The sequence below is a fragment of the Trematomus bernacchii genome, unplaced genomic scaffold (assembly GCF_902827165.1).
Source record: "Trematomus bernacchii unplaced genomic scaffold, fTreBer1.1, whole genome shotgun sequence".
Classification (NCBI taxonomy): domain Eukaryota; kingdom Metazoa; phylum Chordata; class Actinopteri; order Perciformes; family Nototheniidae; genus Trematomus; species Trematomus bernacchii.
In genome coordinates this window covers 210,435-223,739 of record NW_022987695.1, presented here as the reverse complement: position 1 = coordinate 223,739, position 13,305 = coordinate 210,435, and the positions used below count along the sequence as shown (strand labels likewise).

Below are 13,305 nucleotides of genomic sequence, written 5' to 3'. Positions count from 1 at the left end.
ACTTGATCAGAGCACGGCTCCCCTCTCCTGCAGGGGGGCGTGGTCAGCTGCAGTCACAGAATCAGCCCCGTAGACAGCAAACAGCACATAGAGCGAAATGAGGCATGGCTAAAATGCATGATCTGTTTGGTATTTTGAAAACAGAAACGTATAAATATACCTTATATAGGTATGGCCCTACAATATATCATTTAAATATAGCATGATATATAGCTTTTCATTATTTGTATTAAATGTCTACTTATATCCCACTCCCCTGATGCAGCCTATCAGCTCTCAGAGGCAGGCTGTCAGGAGGACGCACCCCCCCTAATGCTGCATTCAAAGTCTGCTCGTAAACTCCTACAACTTAAATATTTCCATTTGATCAGCCTTTACTTCCTGTGCATTACATCTCAGGGGCAAACATTGTGTTGCTTCAATTACATGTATCAGATAATACTCGCTTTTAAATTCCTTACAGATTCATATTTTATATATAAAACACAATCAGCTATGCATTATAGTAGATACGTGAGATCAGGGCCGTGCCTCCCTACAGGCCGATCACGCAGACTGGCGCAATTAGTGTGGCGCGGCACGGTTTCGCCACTGCCAGGCTCCACCTAGCACCCGTCCCCGTCCCCCACCGTCCCCGTCCCCCCCGTCCCCGCCCCCGTCCCCCCCGTCCCCCCCGTCCCCCCCGTCCCCGTCGACGCCCGCGAAACAGAGGGCCTCATCATATATCTTTGCGTGGGGCCTCATGTTGGCCAGGGACAGCCCTGGAAACATGTTCATCCACAATGAGACACAGGTACACAGACACTGTGATTGATTGATTTGTATTTATTATGTTGATGTTTTAATGAGCACAAAGCAGCAGCAGCTGCAGCAGGGTTTTACAGATATTTTAGGATATGTTAAACTTGATAAGATTTGATCACACACTTCTCTACTGCACACATTTAAACATTATGTTAACAAATCTGTATATCTCAAAAGCACACTGAATTAACATTCTCATTTAACACTTTTGTACCCATTCACCTACATTAAAATCTCTGTTTAAAAGATTTCTTCGGTGCCAATTTTGACAGGAGGAACATTATCAATAATAGACTTTAAAGACTTTTCAACGAATGACAGGTTTGTCTTATAAGTTTAACTTGAATTTCATTTGAATTTGTAAGTGTCATTTACTTAAAGCAGGTTTGTTATTCTTCCATCTATTCTTCTCTAATGCACCTTAGATAAAACATCAGTGATCCAAAGCTTCAGCTCAAAAGCATCTATGTTAATAGTTTAATAGCATCCTTCATTTCCCGTTGATTGCAAATGCATTGCACATGCACTTTAGTCCCTTCAAAATGCATTTATTGGAATAATAAACCCCAGAGGTCTTCTTACTTCTGTGTACGCGACACCGACGCTACCACGGACACAATGATTTTGACAACAACAACAACAACAACAATTCCTCCAATAATCATCCACACTGAAAGAAAGAAAAGATCAATCAGTCATCTCATATCAACAGCAAGCACAACATGATTTAGATCACATGGGTTTTTTCTTATTACAAAGGAAATAAAATACACTTTTTTACAATCTGTTTTTTTACAGCTTTGGCCATTTGTCCATTTAGTCATTTTCAATATATATATTTTTTAAAGCCTGGTTGGCATCTTGCTAGGAGTCACATGTTCATAATTTTTTCTAATACAAAAGATGGCCATCACCAGCGTTAGTAAAACTATAGTACCTCAATCTTAAAATATCATATAATGAAGAATATGAGTCATTTCAAGAACAAATAGAAGTTAACGTGTCATTTCATGAAACCCACAGGTATTAACTATATGTTAGTAGTTATATTATTTTATTTCTCTGTACACTATTTAAACTTACAATCTTTTCTTTCACCTGCACTATTTTATTCAAATGTATCGTACTCTGTTACATTTGCACTATTTTTATTTTTTTATTATTATAAAAAATGTTGTCTTATGTCCTGTATATATAATATGTGGCATTGTTGGAGGAACCTAAGCTTTGCATTGCCATAGCTACACTGTAGCTGCTGTGCACGTGATAATAAAACCCTTGAATCTTGAATCTATACTACGTGTTGCAGCCATTACACTCATATTGGAGTTATGCATAGAAATCTATCACGGCTTCTGGTTGAGAAATGAAAAATTGGAAAATGTCCAATTATGATCAAATAGTTTACACAAGAGACGAGCATGACCATCAGACTAGACAAGCTACATCAGGCCATCTCCTGGCACCTAAACCCAGGACACATCTTCTGAACTCTTCTGTGACTTAGAGAGCTACAATGGAACTCATTGCCAAACTACCTTGCTGACATAGAGTCCAGAGCCTCTTTCAAGAAGAGATTGAAGTGCCATCTACTAATGAGCATGTACCCCTTGTGAACTGTGAACCCTAATTTATTTTTATCTCATGCTTTGTACTGGTGGGTGTCTTGTGCACTCATCCTTGGCTGAGTTTGATGTTGAAAGTGGATGAGATTGTTGATGATGTGTGTGATGTTGTTAATGATGTCAGGACTTATGTCTTGAATGTTGTTGTGTTGAGTATTGTTGTATTGTTTTAAGTGTCGGACCCCAGGAAGAGTAGCTTTCTTCAAGAGCAAAAGCTAATGGGGATCCTAAATAAACATACATTACATGTCACTTGTTAGACACTTTTATCCAAAGCGACTTACTTACTCAATACTGTAGCCGATCTGGGATGAAGGGTCTTGCCAAGGACGACCACGTCATGCGCATAACCCTCTGCGGCACACCCGTCCCTTAAAGATAAACATAAACATATGTTATTTGTTATATTTTGAACACTAGATGGCGTAATGGGGCCACAGAATATAATTGATGTCCCTGGTTCAGGTGGGTGATCTGGGACTGGGAAGAGCAAACAGTTTTTTGACCGTGTTTGTTAGAAAATAAATGGTATTGAAAGCAATCACACGCGTCCAACTAGTTTACCCAGTTCAGCCATTCCCTCTGTGATATTGAGTGGCAATAGTCACCACACTACGTTTCAACACACCTACCCACATTGCTTTTTGTTGGGGTTTTTAAACCAGCTAATCGTTAGCATCATATAATAGTCAAATAACTGTACGGCACGTTTAGAATTTGATCCTAGAGTGAGCAACATTCATTAGTTTAGTTTTATCAATTGTTGATCTGCAGTTCAGCATCAAGATACAAATTGATTTGCAGCTTCTTAAGAAAATACGAATTAGGATATTTTGGGTATTATGATATAATATGTTACTAAATGGATTCTAACTTTAAAAAACACCGGTTTTAACCTCCTAATAGCTTCTCTTTTTTACACGTGAGTACTACTAGGTAAATATCACTTCACAGCCACTATAGACAGAAGGTTTTCACATGGCAATGGCTTATTAATGTAGATATTGGAAAACTGTCATCTGAAAATAGAAGGTTATTATTAAAGCCATACTTACAAGATAGCCAGTTGCTGTCCTGAAAGAGAAGAAAAAAAACGAGTGTCATTCAGAAGAAATTCATCCATTCAGAGGTAAACCACAGCAATGATTCCTAACCTCTTGAAGGGATAGTTTGAATGTTATTGGTTGGGGTTTATTGAGATATTTATAAGGTATAGTTAGAGCTTATGGCAAGGTTAAGCACTGAAGATATTCCAAATATACCGTACACTTAGAATTATCTTTCATTATTTCCGTTGGGTTTCCTTTTTTTGGGGTGCGCTCCGCCATCTACTGTAACTGATACAATGCCTATAGATAAACACCTCATACAACCCCACTTCTAAACATCCAAACAAGCCCTTTAAAGTCACATGATCAGTTCTCTTCACATTGATTGTGTGTGATATGGATTACCTGTGCAGGGGAAACTCCAAGAACATCCTTGACCTGAAACCAGGCCATGTCATTGCGGTTGCAGATCAGCATTTTGCTCTCATGGAACAGAACGTCTACGGTGACGATGACATCCGGGTTTTCCACGAGTCTCCTGCTTTCAGGCACAAAATGATCTTTGTCGTAGGTGTGATGCATCACCACCAGAACGATTGGTTTCCCACCTGTGAGCACAGAGATAATGTTGGGAAAATACTGAATGTACTCTTCCAATATCAGAGTACACATGATAACAAAGGTATCCCAACTGTAGCTGTGTACATGACAGGATGTATGATTACCTAGAAGAGCATCAGGACTGTTTGAGGCATATGATAGCTATGTGATTAACATGATGATTCAGCCTCTATGGAGATAGACATATGACAAGCATGATCATTTCTGACGTGGAGCTAATCTGAAGTAAACATTGAATACTGCTTTATATTCCTCCATCTTGTGACTGTGTAACTCCCTCTCTTGGATATCAGCATGTGAAGGACACTGCTCAGGAACTAGTTGATGCTCTGTATGTGATGACTACTTCCATTCTGGAGAGGATCACAAACACATGGATCCTGATTATTGAAGCTCAAGCCGGTGACGAGTGATTATTAACATTTTGAGAAAAGTCAGAATTTTGAGAAAAAGTCAGAATTTTGATATTTTGACCAAAAGTCAGAATTTTGACATTTTGACAAAAATACCAACAAATTCTCTTTTTGTTTTGACTACTTCCATTCTTGAGAGGATAATAAATACATGGATCCTGATATTGAAGCTCAAGCCGGTGACGAGTGAGATTTTTCTAACAGATAACACAACGTTTTTTTACATTTCCCTGTGTACCTTTGAATAACCAGTGGGAAATCGGCCAATCATCGTCCTAGACATTTCCTACCTGGGATTTTGTCCATTGCCTCTCCGATGTCTGTTCCAACTTGAGACGCGATGGGACAGAAAAGCACCAAGTAGTCACTTTGTTCAGGAGAGATCACCTCGATTTGACCCATCCCTTTGAGGTCATTAACATAGGTCTGATGAGCACCGTTGGTACATCCTGCCACGGAGACATGGAATTTCCTCCCCGGCACTAAACACAGAGAAGATTTGTTTTGAGTAATTTTGTTACTAAATGGATTCTAACTTTAAAAAACACCGGTTTTAACCTCCTAATAGCTTCTCTTTTTTACACGTGAGTACTACTAGGTAAATATCACTTCACAGCCACTATAGACAGAAGGTTTTCACATGGCAATGGCTTATTAATGTAGATATTGGAAAACTGTCATCTGAAAATAGAAGGTTATTATTAAAGCCATACTTACAAGATAGCCAGCTGCTGTCCTGAAAGAGAAGAAAAAAAACGAGTGTCATTCAGAAGAAATTCATCCATTCAGAGGTAAACCACAGCAATGATTCCTAACCTCTTGAAGGGATAGTTTGAATGTTATTGGTTGGGGTTTATTGAGGTATTTATAAGGTATAGTTAGAGCTTATGGCAAGGTTAACCTGTTAAGCCCTGAGCCTGTTTTTCAGCTTTCAGGCTCGAAAATGCCACTTACACAACAAAGACTATATCTTCACTTCTAAAAGGGGGAAATTAATAATCTTTTTTCTCAAAGCAAGGTTACATCTGTGAGTTGGATGAAGTAGTGTCAGAAATCAATATAGATGTTTTTATTTTAAAATAAATTCATATGGAACATAGTAAAAACATGTAAATTCTATCTCCGCCTAAAAAAAACCCATTACAGATAGTGAAAACCACCCTTGGATGATGGGTTAGTAGACTAAAAGCTTTAGGAATCCAAAGTACAAAATATAATAAGTACCCTGTATCAAGATTGATGCAAAACAAGATACATTTGACCTTTTTAGAGAGATTTAGAAAAATAAAGTCCAGGCGGACTCACCTCTGGGTAATTTGGGAACCATCAGTTCCATTTGACCTTTTTCACTGTAAAAATCATTTTATTACTTTGAATTATCACTATAGGTATTCATTCCATCCAAATACAACTGTTGTAAAAAAAAAAGAAAAAAGAAAAAAAAATATACAAAATGAAGTTTGACTCCAACTGGAGCAGATTTATTTAAAACTTTACAATTTAGCATGCCATTCCTCGTAACAATTTTTTTTGGAAGTGAAGCACAGAGGGACCTCACACTTCCTGCAGTACACAGCTGTCTTCACCTTCTTTTTGCCAGCATCATGGCAGTTCCTGCAGTTCTTCCTGATCCGGACATCTTTCCCATAAAACTTGGGCCCGCATGTGAGTGGTGGTGGGGGTGGAGGTGTTCCAAATTCCAACATTTCTGCAGCAAGCTGCTCCCTGAAAGTCTTCTGGGTGTGTGGCTTTGTCCTGCTGGGGTCACTCGTCATCTTGTGCAGCTCCTTGTGGAGAATGAAGCTGTTCACCACTGCAATGTCCACAAAATGGTAAAAAAAAGTCTTGTACCATTTCATAGTTTTGTGGAGAACGCTGTAGTACCCGATCAAAGCGTCAGACACATCCACGCCGCCCATGCTTCTGTTGTAGTCCAACACAGCGTCAGGAACGGGAACAGTCTTAGTCTGCCACACACCAGCCTGTTTCACTTTCCGCTGGACCGTCTGACCGCTGAAGGCCTCGTGCACTGTGGAGCACATGGTCACTTCACGGCTGTCCATCCACTTTATGAATAGGAGTTTGCCTTCCCTTATCCACCGCAGTTCTCCCCTTTCAGCCTTCTTTGGTAGGCCATTCAACTCAGTCTGTGGGAAACCAACTCGATTTTTTCGAATGGTCCCACAACAGCCAATGTTTCTTTTGGCCAAATCCCCAAAGAGGGCAGGGCTAGTGTAGATGCTGATGCGGGCCTTTGAGGCGACCATCCTCTCATCTATTGAAATGTTTTGATGGGGCTGGAAATGTGCTTTGCAGGCAGTAACGATGTCCGTGTACAGGGGCTTTATTTTGAAAAGTCTGTCGTACTCAGCGGTGTTCCTTTTGCGAACGTTTTCCTCGTCTTCTTCAGGGTTGCTCAGGTGCAGTGACCACATGATGGCTCCGAAGCGGTCCCGGGACATCGAATCACCTGGGAATTTGAAGTTATATGGCCATTTCTTCCTCCAGTAGTCCGATCGGTTGGGAACGGTGACGAGGCCTGAGAAAATTATAATGGACAGGAAAACATAGAAATCCCTCACAGTCAGCATTTTCCAAACATGCTTCTTTCCAGCCTGCAGTCTTTTCAGGGCGTTGGCGTTCGTGTTGGAAATGATTGTATGAACCACTGAAGCGCTAAAAAAAAGTCTGAAAATGGAGAGGGGAGACCATGCTACAGTGGGGTCGAGCGCTGGGCCTGGGACCCTGGCTGGTGTGAAATTCAGTGGCTCTGGTGTTTGGTCATTCTCCTCTCTGTTGTGCCACCCGAGTTCTTCTTCTGTCATTCTGGAAGAGGAAGAACCTCGGCCACGCTTCCTGCGTTTTACACATTTATCTGATGCTTTTCCTTTTCCTGGCTGAGGAGCGGGAGCCCCACCTCGGCCACGCTTCCTTTGGTTTACAGATGCATCTGACGCTGCAGAAAGCTGGTAGAAACCAGACGATGGTAGCTTTGGAAGTGAGGGCTTTTTGGATGCAGGCTGAGTGGCCAATACTGGTGCAGATCTCTTTCTGGAGGAATGTGATGGTGATGCAGGTGTGGCAGGTGTGGGCTGGGTGAAAGTAGGCAGTGGTGAAGCCATTTCATCCTCATCTCCATCACTATGAAAAGAAATGTGGAAAAACAAAGAGATTAGATTAATTCCTGTAATTCCTGTTTCCTTGGCAGTAAACATGCCATTTTGAATGTGTGAATGCAATACATCTAGTGACTATAGAGCCATTTCATCCTCATCTACATCACTTTGAAAAGAAATGTGGAAAAACCAAGAGATTAGATTAATTCCTGTAATTCCTGTTTCCTTGGCAGTAAACATGCCATTTTGAATGTGTGAAGGCAACACATCTAGTGACTATAGAGCCATTTCATTCTCATCTACATCACTTTGAAAAGAAATGTGGAAAAACCAAGAGATTAGATTAATTCCTGTAATTCCTGTTTCCTTGGCAGTAAACATGCCAACCCTGTCTCCTAAAAATGATGTTCCCACAGAACTAAACTCCAACTAAATACGTTTATTTTCTACATATGTTTGCCATTTATTGTCTTGCTTATAATAATGATAATAGTCATTTATAAACACCATTTTAGAGCACACATTTGAAATCGACGATCGATATATGGTTAAATTAAAATCAGTAGGCGAGGCTGTAATTTCGCCAGCTGTTACTCTCATGAGCAAGGCAGAAAATAATAGTTTTATTATAGCGCTGTATTATTATTTATTAACTATATGAATAATCGTACACCAAATAACTAAGTAATAGATAAAAACAGAGAGATTACATACCTTTCCCGTGGTGGAATTTCATCATCAGAGTCACAACGCTCCGGGTTCCGTTCTGGCTGCAAGAGGTCCTCGTCGTCTGACTCAGAATCAACAGGTAACATGTCTGCATCGCTGTCAGCATTAGTCACCATTTCCATTGCCTGTAAAGTCGTAAGCATCTCTTTCCTGCAAGCCATTATTACAAGTATAGAGCAAGTATAGCAAAAGTCCTAAACGCCAATCTTGTAGTCTGCTCCGTTATCTGCTGTCCGCTCTGTGCGCTCTGGGTGCTGCTGCAATTCCTCTTCTTTACGTAGTAAACACTGCGTAGAGTCTGCTGCGTAATGTGTGTGCCGCTGGGATTCACAATTTATACTTTACGCAGGAGCATATCTATGGAACCCATTGGTCGATTTGAGTGATTTACACCTTTTTCTTAACCATTAGATCCAATAGAATCCGATGGGCAGTTCCAAAATCTACGTAAACATTACCATTGCGGAGGTAATAGAGAAACAAAGGAAGCACATCTGAAAGTACAAGCCTTGACTGCAAAACTTTATACCCAGTTTATTGCCATAAATATGATGATGTATTATCAGTAAAAAATTCTACGTGACACAGACACATTGGATTAACCTTGAGCGGCGTTTTTATTCCGTTGAACACAACTTTTGATCACAAATCAAAAAAGGTAAGATGTAATTATTGTAATATTTTTGAAACCGGATGTTGTTTACTTTCTCTTTTCTGGCTGAAAGCTCCGCAAATTCGGGGTCGTACAGTGATGACACTACATGTATGGAATATGTGGAGTCTCAGCTTTAATCGGATATCTTGTTTGTGCAGTTACGATAAGTAATAAGGGCATTTTGAGAGTGAGTGCTGTGCAAAACTCCGTTAGCATTAGTTAGCATTTTTTCGCAAAATGCTAATTCTAAGGCTTGGTATTACTGTTGTGTTTCTTTTAGCTAAAAATGGTTCATATCTTCAGTTAGCTGAGATTATTATTATTATGAGAGTGCTACACATTAATAGTTTCATAAATTTAAGAAGCCCTGAGACATTATCTAAAAAAAAAAAAGTGGGAGGGGTCCAATGGGGGGATCGCCGGGCTTAAGAGGTTAAGCACTGAAGATATTCCAAATATACCGTACACTTAGAATTATCTTTCATTATTTACGTTGGGTTTCCCTTTTTTGAGGTGCGCTCCGCCATCTACTGTAACTGATACAATGCCTATAGATAAACACCTCATACAACCGCACTTCTATACGTCCAAACTAGCCCTTTAAAGTCACATGATCAGTTCTCTTCACATTGATTGTGTGTGAAATGGATTACCGGTCCAGGGGAAACCACAAGAACATCCTTGACCTTAGACCAGGCCGTGTCATTGCGGTTGCAGATCAGCATGTTGCTCTCATGGAACAGAACGTCTACGGTGACGATGACATCCGGGTTTTCCACGAGTCTCCTGCTTTCAGGCACAAAATGATCTTTGTCGTAGGTGTGATGCATCACCACCAGAACGATTGGTTTCCCACCTGTGAGCACAGAGATAATGTTGGGAAAATACTGAAGGTACTCTTCCAATATCAGAGTACACATGATAACAAAGGTATCCCAACTGTAGCTGTGTACATGACAGGATGTATGATTACCTAGAAGAGCATCAGGACTGTTTGAGGCATATGATAGCTATGTGATTAACATGATGATTCAGCCTCTATGGAGATAGACATATGACAAGCATGATCATTTCTGACGTGGAGCTAATCTGAACTAAACATTGAATACTGCTTTATATTCCTCCATCTTGTGACTGTGTAACTCCCTCTCTTGGATATCAGCATGTGAAGGACACTGTTCAGGAACTAGTTGATGCTCTGTATGTGATGACTACTTCCATTCTGGAGAGGATCACAAATACATGGATACTGATATTGAAGCTCTAGCCGGTGACGAGTGATTATTAACATTTTGAGAAAAAATCATAATTTTGAGATTTTGAGAAAAATACATATTTTTGAAATTTTGAGAAAAATACATATTTTTGAGAAAGTCAGAATTTTGAGATTTTGAGAAAAAGTCAGAATATTGACATTTTGACAAAAATACCAACAAATTCACTTTTTTTGTTTTGACTACTTCCATTCTTGAGAGGATAATAAATACATGGATCCTGATATTGAAGCTCAAGCCGGTGACGAGTGAGATTTTTCTAACAGATAACACAACGTTTTTTTACATTTCCCTGTGTACCTTTGAATAACCAGTGGGAAATCGGGCAATCATCGTCCTAGACATTTCCTACCTGAGATTTTGTCCATTGCCTCTCCGATGTCTTTTCCAACTTGAGACGCGATGGGACAGAAAAGCACCAAGTAGTCACTTTGTTCAGGAGAGATCACCTCGATTTGACCCATCCCTTTGAGGTCATTAACATAGGTCTGATGAGCACCGTTGGTACATCCTGCCACGGAGACATGGAATTTCCTCCCCGGCACTAAACACAGAGAAGATTTGTTTTGAGTAATTTTGTTTAGCTTCATACCACAAACCCAGATGCAGAAGAACCATGTCCAAAAGTGTGACTTAAAGTTTCAAAAGCCACCAGACTCCATTGCAAAAATACAGAAGTGAAGTTTTCACATCTTCCCATAATATAACGGACCAATATGCTTGCTTTTGTTCTTGACCTCTCTGTCATTATTAACGACCAGAGATCCAGTTGTAAAGGTGTATGTTGGTTTATCACAACAACCAACTCCTATCTCACTGCATTTTATCCGTTAAACCATTAAAAAAGTATCAGAAATATTAGCAAAGCAGCTTTATTTTAATGACTAAATGTAGTGTATTGTCTATAATACTGGAATATTGCAGTCTTGAAAGAACACCATGGTGGAAAAGTACTTATTTTGTTCACTTAAAGGCAACTTGTTTGTCTCGTGTTCCCCTTGTGCTGGTCACTATTCTATACGAATCACTGTTATCTGTGATTAAATAAGATAAGATGTACTCTCTTGATCCCAATTTGGGAGATGTTTGCGTGGCAGCAGCATAAAAGACAAGGCGTTGCACATAAGAGAAATTAAAAGGGTAGAAATAAAGAATTTTAAAATGTTATGTTAAACGTTTTGTTATTGTATTTAACCCAACTGCTCCTTAGATGAAAATCACTTGTATACCTCACCCTTAATACAAATGTATTTAAACTTGACATTTACACTTATTGTGAGTGAAAAATAATAATATTAAGACTCACTTCTAGCAGTTTCAACATCTATGTTAAGAGCTTTTATTGAGACACTTGACACTTGCTTGTCTTTCATAAGCTTTGATAGTTCTGGGGGCGGGACACCAGGCTTATGAAAATTGATTTTAAAATGTTTTTTTGTGTGGAAATACTGTATATTTCAATCCCTAATCTTTCTTCCTATCCCCTGCAATACCCTTAAGCACCTCTAGGGTTGGGAACCACTGACTGAAAGGACCAGTGTGTAGCTTTAGTGACATCTAGTGGTGAAAATGCAGATTACAACTATGATCTGCAAGAATTATTATCATTTTTCGATGCCAACCAAGAAGAAAAAAAGCCTAAAAAAAAGCCAATTGAGGGTTTCCATTGGAATTATGAATATTGGGGAGAAGCTTCGTAGCAAGCACAACGTTATGATGGTTATAAATTTAGTCCAGCAAGATCAAAGCACAACCTTCTTCATAATCATGTGATTGTGTAAATATTATATTCCATTTCTGACAATAATTCCGCCCTGTCCTACACATAGGTCCTTCAAGTTAAAGTGCCCACACCCTGAAACTAAATTAAAGTCGTATATTTAAAGCTGTGTGTGAGTATTAGCAGCAACTGAGCTTCGAATTTTGAAAGTGAAAGTATTCATCGTGCAGTAAAATGGCCCCTCTTAGGGTGTTATTGTTATATAACACAGGCTGTATATCCTGCTAATCCTTACATTTGACGCGGATAAATTGACATGTAAAGTCATCACATTTAGAGACACATGCTTTTCTTTAGACAGGAAGGACGAATTGTAATCTGTAAAGTCATTAAAAATGTCGTAAAAAAATAGGCCACCTCTGAAATGTGTACAAAGTTGCAAGAATGATGAGTAAATGTGTACATGTAGTTCATTTCTAAAGACACTTCTTACCCTGTTTCTGTCTCTGGCCGTCCATGTTTCTGAGGAAGATAAATGGAAACCTTTAGTACACACACTTCAAACATGCGTCACAAACACTCTTCTCTATCTCTTAAAAAAGCGTGCGTTGGTCCATGAGACTTAATTAAAATTACCTTAGAATTGTATAATCTGCAGAGTTATCCAGTTTCATGGTAGATATGCAGCAGCCTTAAAAGAAGAGTACTTACTGAACAGACTGATAGTTTATCTGGCCTGACTCTTGCATGTTGCTCTGCACTTTCACTTTCCCTTTCTGCGGCTACGTGCTCTCTGGTGACCGCTGCAGGAAGAGGAGACACTGTGTCTCCTCTCATAACATGTGACAGCGGTGGGAAGTACTCAGGTCTTGTACTTGAGTTAAAGTAGAAGTACTCCCAAAGTGATTATAGACTTTCATCTGTTTGGTATTTATGGACAATTAAAAATATTATAGTCTGTGTCCATCTGATCTGTGTGTTTATAGGTTGAATTTTGTGAAATACCACACTGTAATGTTCCCTCTACTCTGTGTTAACGCTGCTTTCTGCAGGGTTTCCTAGATCTTGTACTTGAGTAAAAGTAGAAGTATAGTCACATCTTATATTTGAGTTAGAGTAGAAGTACTCAGATCTTGTACTTGAGTTAGAGTAGAAGTACTCAGATCTTGTACTTGAGTAAAAGTAGGCTAGAAGTACTCAGATATTTGACTTGAGTATAAGTATAAGTACTCAGATCTACCAGAGTAGGAATACTCTGTTACAACTAAAAGTCCTGCATTCAAAATGTTACTCAAGTAA

The 13,305-nt window shown here is 39.4% G+C and overlaps 1 protein-coding gene across 2 annotated transcripts in view; it reads right to left on the bottom strand.

The window, feature by feature from the left end:
* Positions 1-12,814, bottom strand: part of LOC117489245 — a 39,167-nt gene extending 26,353 nt beyond the window's left edge. The window contains exons 1-7 of one of the 2 annotated variants that reach the window (XM_034138435.1): positions 12,718-12,814; positions 12,500-12,528; positions 10,639-10,830; positions 9,666-9,868; positions 5,230-5,248; positions 4,803-4,994; positions 3,884-4,086 (exon numbers count right to left, since the gene is read on the bottom strand). In XM_034138435.1, coding sequence (XP_033994326.1) covers positions 3,884-4,086; positions 4,803-4,994; positions 5,230-5,248; positions 9,666-9,868; positions 10,639-10,830; positions 12,500-12,528; positions 12,718-12,755 — 876 coding nt within the window. In that variant the 5' untranslated portion in view covers positions 12,756-12,814. Of the gene's footprint in view, positions 1-3,883; positions 4,087-4,802; positions 4,995-5,229; positions 5,249-9,665; positions 9,869-10,638; positions 10,831-12,499; positions 12,529-12,642 lie in introns of both variants that reach the window. The other variant, XM_034138434.1, reaches the window with a different exon arrangement.
* Positions 12,815-13,305: the final 491 nt, after the last annotated feature.